The sequence below is a fragment of the Chanodichthys erythropterus genome, chromosome 16, assembly GCF_024489055.1.
Source record: "Chanodichthys erythropterus isolate Z2021 chromosome 16, ASM2448905v1, whole genome shotgun sequence".
NCBI lineage: Eukaryota > Metazoa > Chordata > Actinopteri > Cypriniformes > Xenocyprididae > Chanodichthys > Chanodichthys erythropterus.
This window is the reverse complement of record NC_090236.1, coordinates 24,120,542-24,139,750: the sequence shown is the minus strand read 5'-3', so window position 1 is coordinate 24,139,750 and position 19,209 is coordinate 24,120,542. Positions and strand designations below refer to the sequence as shown.

Sequence of the window (19,209 nt, the reverse complement as noted above, 5' to 3'; positions counted from 1 at the left end):
TGTCCTCGAACAAAGAGACCACAGTGTGTATGATAGACAATACAACAATAAATAAGACAGACAGATACAGATAGCGCTTGCTGAAGACAACAGAAGCTAGCGTGCTTTGTTCTGGGTATGCTTTATAGCTTCCTGATCCGTGACGTCACCCGCCTCTGACGTCACGTCTTTCTCATTGGTTGGATACAGAGGTGCTTCACGAACACAAAATACAGAGGGTTCCCATCACGTCATTCGACGTAGCGTCGATAGTTCCCACGAAAGGGAACTAAAAGACCTTCAAATCACATGAGCCAATATTTTATTCACAATAGCACATAGATAACATAAATGTTTAAACTGAGAAATTTTACACTTTTATCCACTAAATGAGCCCATTTCAAATTTGATGCCTGCTACAGGTCTGTAAAAAAAGTTGGCACGGGGGCAACAAATGGCTGAAAAATCAAGAAATTTTGAAAAGATTCAGCTGGGAGAACATCTAGCAATTAATTAAGTTAATTGATATCAGGTCTATAATATGATTAACAATAAAAGTGATGTCTTAGAGTGGAAGAGTCTCTCAGAAGTAAAGATGGGCAATCCGTGAAAGAATGTGTAAAAAGATTGTGGAATACTTTAAAAACAATGTTCCTCAACGTCAAATTACAAAGGCTTTGCAAATCTGGTCTTCGGGCTCTCAGACGACACTGCATAACTCATCAGCATGATTGTGTCATTGACATTACTAAATGGGCCCAGAAATACTTCCAGAAACCACTGTAGGTAAACACAATCTGCCGTGCCATCTGCAGATGCCAACTAAAGCTCCATCATGCAAAAAGGAAGCCATATTTGAACATGGTCCAGAAGTGCTGTCGTGTCCTGTGGGCCAAGTCTCAATTAAAATGGACTGTTTCAAAGTGGAAAAGTGTTCTATGGTCAGACAAGTCCAAATTTGACATTCTTGTTGGAAATCATGGGCGCCGTGTCCTCTGGGCTAAAGAGAAGGGAAACCTTCCAGTTATCAGCGTTCAGTTCAAAAGCCAGCATCTCTGATAGTATGGGGGTGCATAAGTGCATACAGTATGGGCAGCTTGCATGTTTTGGAAGGCACTATGAATGCTGAAAGGTATATAAAGGTTTTAGAGCAACATATGCTCCCCTCCAGACGACGTCAATTTCAGGGAAGGCCTTCTGTATTTCAGCAGGACAATGCAAAACCACATACTGCAGCTATTACAACAGCACGGCTTCCTTGTAGAAGAGTCCGGGTGCTGAATTGGCCTGCCTGCAGTCCAGCTCTTTCACCTATAGAGAAAAATACATCAAAGATGACCACAAACTCTTCAGCACCTGGAAACCTACTGTATATCAGGCAAGAATGGGACCAAATTTCAACACCAAAACTCCAGAAACTCATAACCTTGATGCCCAGACATCTTCAAACTGTTTTGAAAAGAAAATGAGATGCTACACCATGGTAAACATGCCCCCGTCCCAACTATTTTGAGACCTGTCGCAGGCATCAGATTTGAAATGAGCTCATTTTGTGCATAAAATTGTAAAATTTCTCATTTTAAACATTTGTTATGTTATCTATGTTCTTTTGTGAATAAAAAATGGCTAATGTGCTTTGAAAGTCTTTTAGTTTTCACTTTATTTAAATTTAAAAAACGTCCCAACTTTTCCGGAATATATAAATATATATATACATCAATTTTCTGGAGGAGACACTGCTTCCCTTGCCTCCTTAGACAAAAAGCTTCTGGTATAAACTTTAATTTTATGTTATGGACTTTTTGGTGCTTTTCCCAACATTGAGAGCTAGAAGTCATCCTCTTCTTTAGCTTCATCTTGGCATTGAGTAGTGGCACATCTGTCAAGTTCTCGGCCCAAGGCAGGGGGCTCATTGCCCTAATAAATCTAATGAAGTCAGTAACTGTAGCTCAGGGACAGCGAGAGACTCAGCACTGTCCAGATGGTGGGAGGAGAACCCTCTGGCCCCCTCAGTGCAGGTCCACTCAAAACTAAGTCACTACCATCAAGCACAAGCTATATACTTATGCAGTCACAAGCAAAGGACATTTTATGGTATGCTGCATCACGAGGTGGAAAGCAGCAGCGACATTTCGGTTTATGAATATTCTCCTTTGCATTCTCAACACTGTGCAGCAATGCATGCATGATCTTTTATGGCAATATTAGATTCAGTGCACCTGAAGTGCTTTTGTGTATGTATGTGTGTGTGTGTGTGTGTGTGTGTGTGTAGGTGGTGGTGTATGAGTATACATGCTTTTGAAAGCCTTTAATATTGTTCTAGCCTTTCCCCCTGTTATAAAGGCCCTCATAATGCAGGGGCAAAGCTCAGACTGACAGCCAGTTATTAAAAACCCAATACCAGGACACATCTGTACCCAACAGAGGAAACCAAGGACCACCTATATCAAAAGCAATATTAGCACCTGTTTTGGCAAGAAATCCACAATGCAACAGGCTTGCATATGAAATCAAAATAACATTATTGCCCCTGCAGGTTTGTGAAATCAATAGGCTTCGACTGTTGCATCGTCCCCCTTCCCTGCAAATGATCGCAGCGACATGGCACTTCTTCTACGCAGCTTGTATTACATGTGAGGTTATGAAACATATGGCTCTCGCATAAAGATAAATTTGCTAAAAGTGCAGAATTTAATTAAGCTGTAATGGCTTTCATCTGTCATCAAGTCTTCTGCTGTAATCACAAGGGCAATTTATCTCTGTTAAGATTCATTGTAGGCAGGACCCTATATAGATATATAGCTCCATGTGACCACGCATCTAATAATTCAGCAGAAAATGAAATCCATGTCTTTGTCTGGTAGCATGGGCTTAGAGAGTCAGGAAGGAACATTTCGCATGAAAGAGAAAGTGTCCAGCTGTGCCTTTACACCAGCATCCTACTGCCAGACAGAGTAGAGGAGATCTATAAAACAATGCTGGAAGGGTACATTTTTGGAGGTACACTGGGTTTGGGTTAACTAATGTGTGACTATTTTTTAGCACCATCAAAATGTCATTTGCTTATCATCATATATGAGAACTGAGAATGCATTTTAAACTCTCATTGCATTTTTAAATTTTTTTTTTTTTTTTTTTTTTAAATAATATACACTGATGAACAAAAACATTATGACCACCTGCCTAATATGCTGTTGGTCCTCCACATGCTGCCAAAACAGTGCCAACCCACCAAGGCATGGATTCTACAAGGCCCCTGGAGCAGCATTGTGTGTTGTGACACATTCGTCCCATAACCATCATTAAAATTTTGTGTGACTTGTGCCACAGTAGACCTTCTGTTGGCTCAGAAAAGACAGGATAGCCTTTGTTGCCCTCATGCTTCGATGAACCTTGGGTAGCCAACACACTGTCGGCCATTTGTGGTATTTCCCTCCTCGGACCAAAGAGAAGTCTTAAAGGTGCCCTAGAATTGAAAATTGAATTTACCTTGGCATAGTTAAATAATTAGAGTTCTGGAAATGACATACAGTGAGTCTCAAACACCATTGTTTCCTCCTTCTTATGCAAATGTGATTTTTGCAAAAGACCTCTGAAGAACAGGCGAATCTCAACATAACACCGACTGTTACGTAACAATCGGGATCATTAATATCTACGCCCCCAACTTTTGCATATGCCAGTCCATGTTCAAGGCATTAGACAAGCCAGTATTAACGTCTGGAGCTGCACAGCTGAGTCATCAGACATTCTGCAGGTAAGCAGCAAGGACAATAGCGAAAAATGGCAGATGGAGCAATAATAACTGACATGATCCATGATATCATGATATTTTAGTGATATTTGTAAATTGTCTTTCTAAATGTTTCATTAGCATGTTGCTAAAGTACTGTTAAATGTGGTTAAAGTTACCATCGTTTCTTACTGTATTCACGGAGACAAGACTGTCGTTATTTTCATTATTAAACACTTGCAGTCTGTATAATTCATAAACACATCTTCATTCTTCATAAATCTCTCCAACAGTGTAGCATTAGCCGTTAGCCACGGAGCACTATCAAACTCATTCAGAATCAAATGTAAACATCCAAATAAATACTATACTTACATGATCTGATATGCTGCATGACGAACACTTTGTAAAGATCCATTTTGAGGGTTATATTAGCTGTGTGAACTTTGTTTATGCAATGTATTATAGAGCTTGTGGGCGGGGGGCACGAGCATTTAAAATCGTCAAATTTATAATTATGCCCCAAAATAGGCAGTTAAAAAAAATTAATAAAAAAAATCTATGGGGTACTTTAAGCTGAAACTTCACAGACACATTAAAGGGATACCTTAGACCAGGGATGGACAACTACGGTCCTGGAGGGCCAGTGTCCTGCAGAGTTTATCTCCATCCCTGATAAAAACTCACTTGCCTATAACTTTCTACTAATCCTAAAGACCTTGATTAGCTGGTTCAGGTGTGTTTGATTAGGGTTGGAGCTAAACTCTGCTGGACACTGGCCCTCCAGGACCGGAGTTGTCCATCCCTGTCTTAGACTTATATTACATCTTGTGAAAAAGCATTCTATGGCACCTTTAAGCTAAGAGAAAGGGCGGGGTTGACCTTGTTACTATGGATGATGTCAACAGAGAGAGATGGGAGAAAGTTGTAGAAAGTCAACCATCACCAGTCGGGGCTTTATGGCAGAGTGGCCCGACGGAAGCCTCTCCTCAGTGCAAGACACATGAAAGTCACACATGTCTTGCACTGAGGAGAGGCTTCCGTCGGGCCACTCTGCCATAAAGCCCCGACTGGTGGAGGGCTGCAGTGATGGTTGACTTTCTACAACTTTCTCCCATCTCCCGACTGCATCTCTGGAGCTCAGCCACAGTGATCTTTGGGTTCTTCTTTACCTCTCTCACCAAGGCTCTTCTCCCCCGATAGCTCAGTTTGGCCAGACGGCCAGCTCTAGGAAGGGTTCTGGTCGTCCCAAACGTCTTCCATTTAAGGATTATGGAGGCCACTGTTCTCTTAGGAACCTTAAGTGCAGCAGGATTTTTTTTTTTTTTTTTGTAACAATGGCCAGATCTGTGCCTTGCCACAATTCTGTCTCTGAGCTCTTCAGGCAGTTCCTTTGACCTCATGATTCTCATTTGCTCTGACATGCACTGTGAGTTGTAAGGTCTTATATAGACAGGTGTGTGGCTTTCCTAATCAAGTCCAATCAGTATGATCAAACACAGCTGGACTCAAATGAAGGTGTAGAACCATCTCAAGGATGATCAGAAGAAATGGACAGCACCTGACCTGAGTTAAATAAATGAGTGTCACAGCAAAGGGTCTGAATACTTAGGACCATGTGATATTTCAGTTTTTATTTTTTAATAAATCTGCAAAAATGTCAAAAATTCTGTGTTTTTCTGTCAATATGGGGTGCTGTGTGTACATTAATGAGGGGAAAAAAATGAACTTAAATGATTTTAGCAAATGGCTGCAATATAACAAAGAGTGAAACATTTAAGGGGATCTGAATACTTTCCGTACCCACTGTATATATATATATATATATATACAGTGGGTATATATATATATATATATATATATACATATATATATATATATATATAGATATATATATATATATATATATATACCCACTGTAGATATATATATATACAGTGGGTACCCCGTTCCTCACTCTCGACTGGGGATACGGGAGAGAATCCAAGCTTGGAGGGCAGTACGCTATGGGAAGTACGCTAAATACAGTTATTTTATATATATATATATATATATATATATATATATATATATATATATATATATATATATATATATATATATATATATATATATATAATTATTATTATTATTATTTTTTTACTCTATTCAATCATTTGTGAGTGTGAACTCGTGAAAACAACTTCCACAGGTAATTGGACATTATCTGTTTGTTTATTAAAGATTTATTTTTGGCAGATTTATTTTATTGTAGATTCAAATCTATAAATCAAAATATTTATTGCATTTACGAAGAAAAGGTCCATTACCCAAGGCTCTATCGCTATTGCCTCAATGGTGTTCAGTGTCTTTGGGTGGATTGCTGAGGCGGATTGGCAGCAACGGCCATTAGGATTGTTTGTGATTTGGTCTTAGCGATTTAGGAGTCCTCTTGACGACTACTAACGTTTCACAGATTTAGGAGCTAGTTTTAGCACTAAGATGCTTTGTGAAATACTCTTAGAGCAAAAATTTAAGAGTCCTAAAATTAGGACTGACACGCCCATTATTTTTAAGAGTTTCTCCTAAATCGATAAGTTAGGAGCTACTAATCTGTGATTACTCAACTGTTTTTATCCTAAATATTTCCAGTCTACAATATACTTGTCTGTGATGTTCATCTGTTCTGCATCCAGTCTGCCAGATTCTTACCTGTGTTACTCTTCTGTTGTCAACCTGTATCCAGCCTGTGTTATTAACCATATACTCACCTGCATTTTTACCTGTCTTGTACCACTGCTGTTAATAAACTCCTTCACTTGAGCCCTAATACTATTTTCCAGTTTACTTTTATCTTCCAGCTTTTGAACTGCAAATATGCAGGAAAAAATGTAATCAAACCAGCTCCGACTGTGGACAGTCTCTATAAGTTTCTGTGTTGTTGTTAATGCCACATCACAAGCAATGACAGAAATTAATAGAATGATAATGTACCCATTGTGTTCTTTTTATCTAATGCAGTTGTTCTGTTGTGTGACTGCAGAAATGTCTTTATTTGCAGTTCTGTGAATTACTCTTCCTGTCAATCCAATTTAAATTTCAATTCAACATCCTGTGGAACATGACCAATTCACTTGAAATTCCAGCTCATGAAATGAAATGGAAGACGATTTCTCATGAATTTATGCTCTGTGTACTACATAATTTTGTGGAATTTATTATATTCCTTTATGCACAAATGTTACATTAGCATTGCATACAGCAGTATTCTCCATATAAACAGCAAAAAAAAAAAAAATGCCTGAAATACTTAATGCATGTGTGCCAGCCTTAACCAGGCAGAACCTTAAGATCTTGATCTTTTGCGTGCAGAGGCGGATTTTCAATTCTGTGCTCTTGTTGTGTCCCATGTGGGAAGAACAGGTGCTCGAGAAGCGAAGAATTATGTGTGTTTGGTACTTTTGTAATAAATAAGATGTGCGTTGGTTTAATCAATGCACACTGAGCTCATCTACCAGCTGTCCACTTTTTCCTGTTTTCCAGACTTGTCATTCATAGCTCAGGTGAGCAGAATTCCCAATTAGCCTTGAGTCGCTAACGCTGTAATGAGGCCTATGATGTGTCGTGAGAGCTGAACGCAAGAATTCAACCACGTCTGAGCCTAAAATCTTTTGAGGGGTGAACATAATGTGGTGATGAAATAGCTGTAAGTGACTGTTGCTAGTCAAGCTTTGTGCTGAAAACACTGGTGGTCTGTGGTTTTGCAGCCGTAGCATGCTGAGATATTCAGTGCTGTTATTCTTTGAACAGAGTCCTATAGACTTACTGGAGAGCAGCACGTAGGTGCAACGGTTTGAAATGTCAGGCCTTTTATAATAGTTGATGGATGAAAATAATAATATAAAAAAGAATCTAATGGATAGAAAAGTCAAACCATTATTAAAATGTGTGCTAACTAACAGCACCACTAATTAATGAATAATAAATAATATAAAACATTCCGGCAGGCTGCATGTACAACACCAGTTAATAGACTGAATAGTTTTAAAGACAAACACAAATAGCATAAACTAATTTGTACATACATTTGTATTTATTTTAAATAAATATTTTGGAGCAGATAGTGAAGGAAAAGCAGTCAACACATATCTAACATAGCTGGGAACTGCTTCAATACTGTTTTAAAAACTTAAAGCTAAAATATAAGAATGTTTCTACCATATAAATCCCATATACTTATCTTTGTGTTATTTCATAATGTGATGACTTTACTATTATTCTAAGTGTAATGTTTTGCCATGTAAGCCATAACTTTCCAATTTATTACCGCCTTTGAGTTTCAGTCCTGCATACTTATAACTACTGTACAATTTCCAGCTATTATTGCAAATATTCATTATAAAAAAAATAACAATTGTATAAAAATATATTTACAAAAATAACTAATTGAAATATTGACTAATAATAATAATAAATAAATAAACATAAATATATAATAAAAAAGAACATATGATAAACATATGTCATGTGAATGTAAACAACCTACAGGCCAAACTGGTCAAGAGAAAAAAATCCTTATTGTTGAGCCCTGCATGCCAATCAAGTGTGCTTTTTGAAACAAACAACAGTTTTCGACCCAGCTTTGTCATTGCCAGTGATGATGCTGTGGAGCAAAGAACTGCTCATTACAATCACAGTGTCCAGAATCATGAGCTGGTTTGATTGTTAATTTGTTTGTTTTTTTGTTTGTTTTTCCATTTATTTATCTGACACTTAAACTCTGTAAAAAAGCTTCTGTAAATGTAATTTAAGTGATGCTAACCTGAGTTCTTTCTTTTCCCCCAGGTATCCCAAACAATATTGGCACCTCTGGTGAGTTATTCATTCATAATGGTGTAAAGAACATAATTTGTATTTCATATACTTATTTGAAGTAAATGAAAATATACTAAAACTACTAACTACTATACTAAAATTAATATAATTATTTTGAAGTATATGAAAATGCAGATTTGAAAAATATTAAAATGTCCTAATTGATAAAATGGACAGAACTGGACTGAAGCCATTGTGAGCACTACATTATTAAATAATACTGCCTAATTTTAAATAATTAAAATTAGAAATAAATGGATTCTTATTTTTTTATTTCATTAAGTTCGGCCAAATGCTTCTTCACTTGGAGCAGCAAACCGAAATCAAGGTAAGACTTTTGGTTTGTAAATCAATGCCTGTAATCAATGTCTTTTTGTTATTGTTGTTGTTTTTTTGTCCAGCTTGAGTATCCTAACCCTCATACTAACAAAATGCCTTTGTTTCTACTTTTGATCTCCTCTGCGATTTCAGTCTAGCCTCAAATCTCAACAGACAAGTCCATGAAACAATTTTGTGTGACTCATCGCTTGCGGTTAGTTTGTTGTTCGGTTGTTGATAACAATGAGATGCTTATAAATCAGAAAACTTAAAATAAAAAGTAAAAAGTAAAATCATGGCCATGTATCATGATTTGATAGTTGCTAATGTTAGTCAAATGCTGCTAAAATATATTTTGTCACTAACATTTAGATCGTCTCAAAGCTTAAGGATAAACTAAAAGCCACACAACTCCTTTGATTTCATGGAGTGTTTATAAAAAGAGGATTGAAAAACTGAAGGCTTCTCATTTTCAGCAGCCTGCTGATTATGAGTGACAGAGAGTGGTCTCTTTTCTGTCAGTACCAGAAGCAGAACAAAACAGAGGTTGCTACACCCAAATCTTCTAGATCCAAACCTTCTGTTAGTAACCAGACAGCACTGTTTAATGTTGACCTCCTGGATATCAGGGTCTTGTGATAACCTTTCAATGTAATTATTCTCAAGTATCTGAGAAAAAGAAGTGAGGAATATATGAGATGGTGGTAAGTTTATTGCAAGGGCATTGATTTCAGAGACTTGAGATAATCTCAAGCATATAAATACAGCAGAGAAACCATAAGTCAAACCATAAGAAAGATTGTAGGAGATGCACAGGAAAGAAAATAGTGGTGAAAAAAATGTCAAAGTGACCTGTGCACTGGGCACTGAGATACATTTGAGAATTATTGATGAGTTAAAGAGTAGTAAATGTTAATAAATCACTAGAACATAAGACAGTTTAGGATTTATGGGAGTGACTAGGTTACTAATGAACCCTCCGTTGCCTGAAAGAGGGAAGAGAGACGTTACATTGGAATGATGTCATGGGGTCCCTATGGAAAGCGCCACAGCCACTGAACAGATGCATATGCTGACAAGCTATGGCGTGCCCTTTTGGCAACTGCTCTCACAATGTCGTAACCTACCCAGCGTCCAAAGTAAGACAAAGGGGTAGTTCTCCATACCAAAGGGGATGTTAAGGGACAGGACTTACTCTGGGGATGGTCATAGCTGGTCATAGGACCACACCCTGCCAAAAGGGAGGTAACGTGAAGTGGTTACACATATGGACTCACGAGGGGCAGCTACATATGGAATATCTCTGTGGTAGGTCCTACCAAACCAGGGAGGAGCTACTACCGAGGCAGAGCAGAACTGCCCAGGGAAAGACACAGGTACAGCAAACAGACTCCACTTCAAAGCATAAGCGCACCTCGGTTTTGGGAAGCAGGTCCAGTTGGGCCAGTATGGCGCAACTAACAAGACCTGCTCCTCGTCCTCCCTGACCTTGAAAAGTGTCTGTGCGAGAAGGCTAACTGGGAGAAACGCATACTTGCGTAGACCCCAGGGCCACCTGTGTGTCAGCGCATCCATGTCGAGGGTCCCCTCAGTCAGGGAATAGAACAACAGGCAATTGGAGGACTCCTGGGAGACAAACAGGTCTATCTGTGCATCTCCAAATCAACTCCAGATCAGTTGAACCACCTCAGGATGGTGTCTCAATTCTCCTGGGAACGTGAGCTGGTGTGAAAGCCCTATCTTCTGCCTAACATATTCAGGCAGTTCAGCACCAACTGTGTACGCTCATTGGTGAGACACGCTGTCATACTGACCAAGTCCAACTCCACACTGACAAAAGGGAGAGAGCTTGATTTTTTCCCAGTTGACCCAAAACCCCAGATGGCTGAGGTGCCTGAGCATAACTGATACAGAGACTGGGCTAAAATGAGAAATGTGTCGAGACAGTTCAAGATGCAAATGCCCACCTCCCTGAGCAGGGTAAGGGCAGCCTACATGGGAAGAACCTTGTACGGACATACTCAACCCTCAAACGCAAACGCAGACATGAAACTATGCATCCTTCAGGTCGATCACTTTAAGCCATTCCTGGAAGCGAACGCATGTGAGAATGTGTTTCAGTGTGAGCAGATCCAAGACTGGTCGTAACCCCCTGCCTTTCTTGGGTACAATGAAATACGGACTGTAAAATCCTGACTCCATTTCGGCTGGAGGGACAGGCTCTATCACGTCCTTCACACAGCCGGTCTGGCCCTCCTCTGGGGGAAGGAGTGGTACATTCACACATTCGCTTCAATGTACGCTTCCAGGGTTTAGCAGTCTGGACAGGCTGTGTTGCCTTCTTGCGGGAGGCTCTGGGTAGATGGGATGCCTCCGGTCTTCCTGGAGTCAGTGCAGCTGCAGGGGGGTGTTCTCGGCCATGAGCAGGCTGGGGTTAGCCCACGGCGGCTTGGTGGCAGAGTCATGCCAGGGCAGGATGTGTTTTATGGCCTCAGTCTGCTTCTGGACTGCCAAAAACTGCTGGGCAAAGTCCTCAACAGTATCACCAAAGAGGCCTGCCTGGGAGATGGGGGCATTGAGAAACCGAACTTTGTGTCCTTCATCTCAGCCAGGTCCAAAACAAGAGATGGCATTCCTGGACTACCGGAGTGGACAACGTCTGGCTGAGGGCCCACGCTGTGACTTTCATCGCCCAGAGGGCAAGGTCAATCGCTGTGCTCAGCTCCAGCAACAACCCCGGCTCAGAACTACCCTTGTGCAGCTCCTTTACCCCTTTTCCACCAAGACAGTTTGAGTGCTGAGTTTAGAGCCAGGACCTAGTTTAAAATCAGTTCTCCACCTGTGGAATGTCCACATAAACCTTGGCGGCCCCACCATCGAGGGTAATTAAAGCGGAGGAGGCAAAGGATTGGCTTCGGCAGTAAAATTTGCCTTCCATGATTTCTGAACCTCCTCATGCACCTCCTGGAAGTAAGGCACTGGAGCAACACATGGCTGTGAACTGCACGCTGCACCCAGGATCCAATCATTCAACCACGAGTGCTCGGGACACACACGGTGGAGGGTTCCACTCAAGCCTGATGCCTTCTGCGGCCCGGGAAAGCTTGGCCGTCAACTCTGAATCTGATTCAGCATGAGCAAATACCCAGGAGGGGGGCAGCTTAGCCCCCTCATCCTCTCCAGAGGACAAAAGCCTGCTCTCCGATGCAGCAATCGACATATGATCTTCATTCGGAGCATCGAATGAGACACAAGGTGCTTGACGTCAGGGACCTATGCCAACATTCGGCAACTCAACGTGCACGTGGTATGCTAGAGGAGTGGAAGGCTTGTGGGGGTTGGCCCGACAAAGAAGCTCCCACTGTAACCCTCAGATCACCCAAAGTGCTAACCAGATCCATGGCTCTACTATGAGAAGTGGCGGAGGGCGTGTATCAGCAGAGGGGACTCGTGCCTCCGTATTGAAGAAGGAGAGCTGTGACCACAATGGCAACATGGACATGCTCTCGCAGTGAGAGCATGTACCATCCATGAGCGCTCAGCGTGCTGTCTGTCCAGGCATGTGAGACAGGGATCATGGCCGTCAGATGAAGTCAGGAAATGACTACATCCAGAAACACACGAGTGGAAAGACATCTTAAAGAAGAAGCTGCTCTGGAGAAGTGAAGAGAAGCTGCTCTGAACGCCAAAGCGCCGAAGGGTGAAGCACTGCACTCTCTCCGTGCACAGCAAGCTGGATTGCGCAACACTGTTGGATGTGCCGTCACACAGGCAAAGAGATCCCTTGATGAGCTGTAAACAATAACAATTAAAATTGCTGTTTTCAGAGAGGATCTTCTTATTAGCAATCAAAATTGATGTCTGCTCTTTTCTTTTCTTTAGAAATTTAGTCTTTCTCTTGAAAGCTGAATGGAATGAGCAAATTATGAATGAAGTGAGTAATTCGGTCCTATTTATACCCGTACGTCCGGGTAGGTGTGACTCGGCATGCAAATCTGCAAATGTTTATTGGCTCATTTTGTTTCCACTTGGAGGAGACTGGTCTCCCAGGCGAGACCCCATGACAGTGAGACCCCATGGCGAGACCCCGAACCTGACTGACTAAATTGGAACTTAAAATAGCATGTGTAGAGGATAAGCAACAGGTACAATATTTTATATTTTCATTCTGTTAGTGACATTTCTCTTTAGTTACATAATTAGTGACTAGAAAAAAAGAATATTACTCAAAGTAATTAATAAAGATTAAGAATTTATTATTAAATAATTTATTTTATTATTTATTATTATAAATGTATTATTATAAATAATAAATAAATTTATTATTTATTAACTAATATCTTTGCTGCTGACATTCAATGATCCAGTTTAGTAAGTATACTGACTAGATAAACATCACATTTATGTTTCAATTTGTTTTTATTGCTGAAGTAAGAGTGTTGAACTTCCTTCCTAGAGAATAGCAGCACAGCTGAAAGTTTTGTATGAGCTGCGCCCTCTACTGTACAGGGGTGAATTTACATTTCCTTTTTACATTTAACAGTATTATAATTAGTATTTTTTAAGTGTAACCTTACTTTTGTCGTCATATAACTTTTAGTTAATCCAAATGTAAAAATAAGAGAAATGAGCATGAACAATTAAATATCCAAATATCCAATATCCAAAAAGAAAAAAGTACAAAACAGTCCAAGGTAAAAGAAAGAGAATTTGGAGAATTTAATTATAAAATATCAAGTGATCAAATTTAGACAAACAGTAAGAGCAAGCAGAAAATAAACTGAAGAAGATCCTTCGTTTCATTCACAGTACGTCACTTTAAGGTTATTCATGTCAATAAGGAATACTGAAACCTCTTCCCTGACCTGTCAGGGAACGGATAGATCTGTCGTATGCGTGCGTCACTATTGCTCAAGTCGGGAGCTGCCTGTTTTGTTCTGTTGGCGTGTTAAAAATTCACTGTACTCTGCAAAGGTGCGATACAGCACATATGTCTCCCAGGGAGAGACAGACCTCGGCTAGGGTTCACACCTCATTTTTTTTCTTAGGTCAGAAGGTAAAGCGCAACACAAGTGTAAATGCAATCCAAGCCACTGTACTCTCTATGTGACGGATGACCTTGCACGTCTTTCACAATGAAGATGAAGACTGGGACAGACGTGAGCGGGTGTGTTCAATGCTCCCTCAGTGCACGTGTACATATTTGAAGAAAGAAGCAGTCAAAGGAGCAGCAGCAGCAAGTCTGTCTTCTGGGTACACTTGAACTGCACCCTGTGCTCAAAACTAATCTTGGGTACAGATGCTGCTGGAAAGACAATAGCTTTCTAGGGTCCTCTGGAGGCCTGTCAGCATTTGGATAATCCCATACATAGTGAACAAAGTAAACTTCAAGCCTGGAGATTTAAAGTTTAAATCCCAGCAAAATCTTTTCAGAGTTGTCACTCAAAATGGACATTGAGCTTTTTTGAGCACCCATTAAACCATGCCAGATGGGCTTTTCGTGGAGAGATATGATATAAAAAGTGATATTTCAGTGTTAAAATCATCCTCAGCACTTAAAATGCTTAAAAGTGGCTCTTTTGATGTGATGTATTTCGGTTTGTTTGTATAATAGTAGAATTGCAAGTATAGTGCAAAAAACCCTCTACTTTTAAACTACTGGAAAAAACTGGATTTGTGTCAAATATTTTTTTATGTGTAGTAACCTTTTATGGCCATTAGGGCTGCACGATTAATCGCATGCTATTCTCACGCGCATTTCGTCAGTAAAGCCGGTTCCCTGATTACCGCTAAATCGCCATCACCTGCTTTTAAACGGAGCGCCTTTTAATAGACAGAGCCGTAGTTCACAGACAAGCCACGCAATATCGCGTTCATTATCGCAGGCGATTCATCTGCGATATGAACGCGATATTGCGTGGCTTTTCAGTGATCTACGGCTCTGTCTATTAAATGCCGCTTCATTTGAAAGCAGGTGATGGCGATTTAGCGGTAATCAGGGAACCGGCTTTACTGACGAAATGCGCGTGAGAATAGCATGCGATTAATCGTGCAGCCCTAATGGCCATGTACACATATTGTACTCGCTTGTGTCAGGCAGTTCCCTTTAGCTGTGATTAAGTCAAAACACCTTTATTTCTATAGCACTTTATACAATACAGATAACTGTGTATTCGACTGGGATTGTATTGTGTAAAGTTCATCAGTTATGGAATGAGTTCAATTCATTTACAAAGCAGCTCTGGAGAAAACAGTGATGTCATCATCCAGCTCAGTTCACTTCTCATCCAATAGTGTCAGTGCAGTCAAGTCAGTAATATTGCAGAAATAGCACAACCTCTCATACATTCTCTACTGACAAAAACATATGAAACTAGCCTAAGCTGATATTCTGGCACGTTTCCCAAAGGCATCATTTGATCACCAACTATTCCGAACATTCACAAACAGCATCACAAAATTGTGTGGTTAACTACATCTCATGACCTGTGTGCGTGTGTGTGTGTGTGTGTATATATATATATATATATATATACACATTGTGCATGTGTGACAGGGGCAACTAAGGTATTTATAGTTTGGTGGCAATAAAGCCAATAATCAAAAGTAGCCAACTACGCCACCTGGATTTATTGTTGAGACCCAGGACTCAATCTAACCCCAATTATGATCACTTTTTTTTCCACAGGGGACTGGACAATCACCACATTGACACTCCAGAAGTATACTGAATTACAAGGATTTTATTCTCATAAAATTGAAATTTAATAAAATGTACTGGAAAAACATAAGAAACAACTGCCAGTATCTCCAATCCAATACAAGCAATCCAGCAACCCAGTTACTACTCACACTCGTGCACACAATCACCAACCACTACGCAATACATCACAACCCAGTATCACAGCACAAATAATAAAAAAATAAATATAAAAATTAGTGACTATTGGCTGGCACACTGGCACTGGTTATCTCAGTCTTTACTAACTTTTAAGATAAATAAGAATGAACCCCAGAGTCTTTATCCAGCAATCGCATTAAATTCAGCAGTTATTGGTATGGTACTCACAATATGACTGGGTAGCGATTTACACATGTGTGAATGTGCTCTAGAATCCCAAAGTTACTTAAATAAGAATTAAGAGGATTGAATCAATCAGAAAATAACGAAAAACAGCAGAGAAAAAAAAAGAGCATTCAGATGCCATGTTCGTTATTTGCAGCAATCTTACATTACTCCAATTTTGAAGCGATCAAACAGCAGAAGTTACTTAAACACCTTCTTAACAACATCACTAAAGTGACTATGAAATCAAAATAGACAGTCCCTATATTTTTATGGAATATTGCAGTGTTTATTATAAATGATTTATCTATGCATATCACTATTTTTTTTAATTCATATGCCCTCGTAATCTTTAATCAACAACATCTCTACTCTTCTCTGATGACGTGTTCACTAGCGTTAGGGAAAGACAAAAGTCCCTCCCTTTCAGCAACCTGTCACTCACATTAGAACACAGCAATTTTGTAAACCACAATGATCCAATCAGTTCCTGATGGACAAAATCAAGTCCCATCCTACATTTTTTCTCATTTGAAAAGCCGTTTTACTCTGATATATGTCACAATAGGGAAGAAAAGACAAATCGCTACTTCTGTTTCATGCCAACAACAAACATGGATTGAATGACAGATCTGTGACAAAGTCACTACAATTGCGGCAAGCAGTCATGAATAGCTTGTTAATTTCTCTAACAATGCATTTTACCATCCTATGGTAGTTAAGCAGAGAGTTACGCTTTTGTATAGAGTTACTTTGTTGGTCATACTAGATTTAGAGGGGTCAGATTTAAAAACAAAAAAACTAAACCAGCTAAACACCAGCTTGGCCAGACTGGGAAACCATTGTAAATCAGCTAACCTAAGCTTGGGCTGCTTTAAATGAGGATTTTTTTATTTTATTTTTTATTTTTTTATTTTTTGTGCTGTGCCTTCTCAGAGGACCTAGATGAAATCCATCTGAATGAAAACAGCATGTAATTACACTCAGTTTCTGAGCAAATAGTCCTGTCTCCCCTCCCAAAGCAAATATTTTCCTTGATAATGGAAGCAAGTACAATGCAATAGCAATCATATTTTTTCCTCTAAAGAGATTGTTTACAGGTCAAGGAAAGGGAGATTAGAGCAATTCGGGCTGGATTGGCATTATGGTGATATTTCAGTGCACACCAATTCCCTGTTTGTCTTAAATTTGAACTTGAATTTTGGAGCGGGGAAAACCTCAGATCTTATATATGGTATGTTTATTTATTTTTTTCAAAATAATTAAATTATGGATTCCATTACAGAAGCATCAAAGCATTGTTGAACGGTTCATAAACAATAGGTGTTGATTGTGTTTGCTGCAACCTTCGTACAGTATGTTAAAAGGTCTAATCAACTGAAGTTACCAGCAGTGCAGCATTTGGACTTTCACCAGTAGCTTAATGCCAGAGATTTGCCAAAAGTCAGCTGTGGTGTTTGCAATTTTGGTCACACACTGAAAAATGTGTCACACAACGATATATTTCCTGCTCCAAATCTCACCTACCACTCTATGATTAATCATATCACTACTGCAATATTACAGTGGGACTAACATCCCCCGTGGTGTCCTTAAAATACACCGCTGAGCCTCTCGCCAGCGCCCATCAAAAACAATCACACACACAGCAACCTGATGATCATCTTGATAGATGCACTTTTTTTCTTGGAAAGTGTTTCCTTGTGGGGGGAGAAAAGCAATGTGTGTTCACCTCTCTTTTTCTATGCTCCCCACAGCTCAAGTGTGTAACAACGTTCTCCTGCGCTGTCAGAATGGTGGTGTGTGTCACCACCATCAGCGCTGCCAGTGTCCGGCAGGTTTTGGCGGCATACTGTGCGAGAAGGCCCAATGCCAGGGTGACTATTGCGAGGAGCCGCAATCCAGCCAGCCGGCCCTCCGCCCCCCGCCCATGGCCCAGACTCTCCCGCTGGCTCTTCTATCTCTCATCCCCTCCCTGCTGGCCACCCGGGGCCTTACATCACTCTGAGGGGAATGCTTTTGCCCCAAAGACATTCTCAACAGGGACTCTAATCCTGAGTTTCTGTTAGAGGACACGCGACGGCTAAAAAGAAATGCTCCCTTGATGCAGAAGAAAAAACAAAACCACAAGGTTTTCTACTCAGTACCATGTCAATTAAAGATTGCCAGAGATGATGGATAAACTGAAAAAACTAGAGAAACTGCAAGAGAAAAAAAACGAAAAATAAAAATGAAACAAAAACAAGAAAAACACGAAATGCTGACACTAATGACTGTCTTTGCTGAAAATGTTAGGATGAAATCAAATCAATACAATGTTACTCTGAAGCCATCCGTCAGATTAAGACTTCATTTCAAACCTCAGAGCGCAGAAACACTGCAATACAATTTGTTTGGAGACAAATCATTGATGTGAAGATGAATCGAGATGAACTTGTAGACAGCCACCTAAATTTACACACACACTACCACGACTGGTTGTCAAACTTCTCACACTTTACCTTTTCCTGACCCTCTCTCTTTTTCCTGTAACTCTGTGAAGTCATGTAAAAGACCCATGATGTATGTCACACAAGAAATGATTCAGTTTTTCAGAAATGATCAAATATACAATACAGTAACGTGAGAGACAACTGTTGAAATTTTGTACTGGGGTATTTTCATGACAGTGAGAATTAGAACAAGAAGAAAGACCAATGTGTCAAACAATGTGACTTTTTGCACCACTGCGACAACCTGTAAAATTTGGGTGGGTCTTTTTATTATTGCCCTGATGAAGTTACATATCCCTGTTCAGTTGCTAACTGTTTTGCTTAAAACATGCGTTTACATTCTCACCGACCGTACTGTACGAGAGGTTTCACCAAAGGGCTTTGGTGAGGAATCCTTTGTTGCTTGAAACCAACTATGTTTGTGAATTAAAGAAGAAAAATGACTGTTTATGGCCATTTTGTGAAAGAAAATCTTCAAGTTGCAGCAGGTGATTTCTTTTCAGGTGTTTTCAAAGCTCGCAACTGCTTTAGAGATCCCACAAATTGCAGAGATATGGAATTTAACAGTTAGCGCTCTTCCAAATAGAAAAGTGTAATGTTACAAACACATCCTTGAATCCGTAGAAACATTCACCTGCCAAAATATGCAAATTTTGAACTCGGACTACAACCACAACCACAACAAAAGGATGAAAGATATGTAAGCCCATTGTTCTCCCTCGTCAGTTTTCTGAAATCAGAATTTAAAGGTGGGGTAAGTAGATTTT

General features: G+C 39.9%; 1 protein-coding gene across 1 annotated transcript in view; it reads left to right on the top strand.

Annotated features, from left to right (window-relative positions):
* LOC137003456 (netrin-G1) overlaps positions 1–17,958 on the top strand; it is a 66,560-nt gene extending 48,602 nt beyond the window's left edge. The window contains exons 4-6 of the mRNA XM_067363626.1: positions 8,537–8,563; positions 8,850–8,894; positions 17,708–17,958. Coding sequence (XP_067219727.1) covers positions 8,537–8,563; positions 8,850–8,894; positions 17,708–17,958 — 323 coding nt within the window. The remainder of the gene's footprint in view (positions 1–8,536; positions 8,564–8,849; positions 8,895–17,707) is intronic.
* The last annotated feature ends 1,251 nt before the right edge of the window (positions 17,959–19,209 follow it).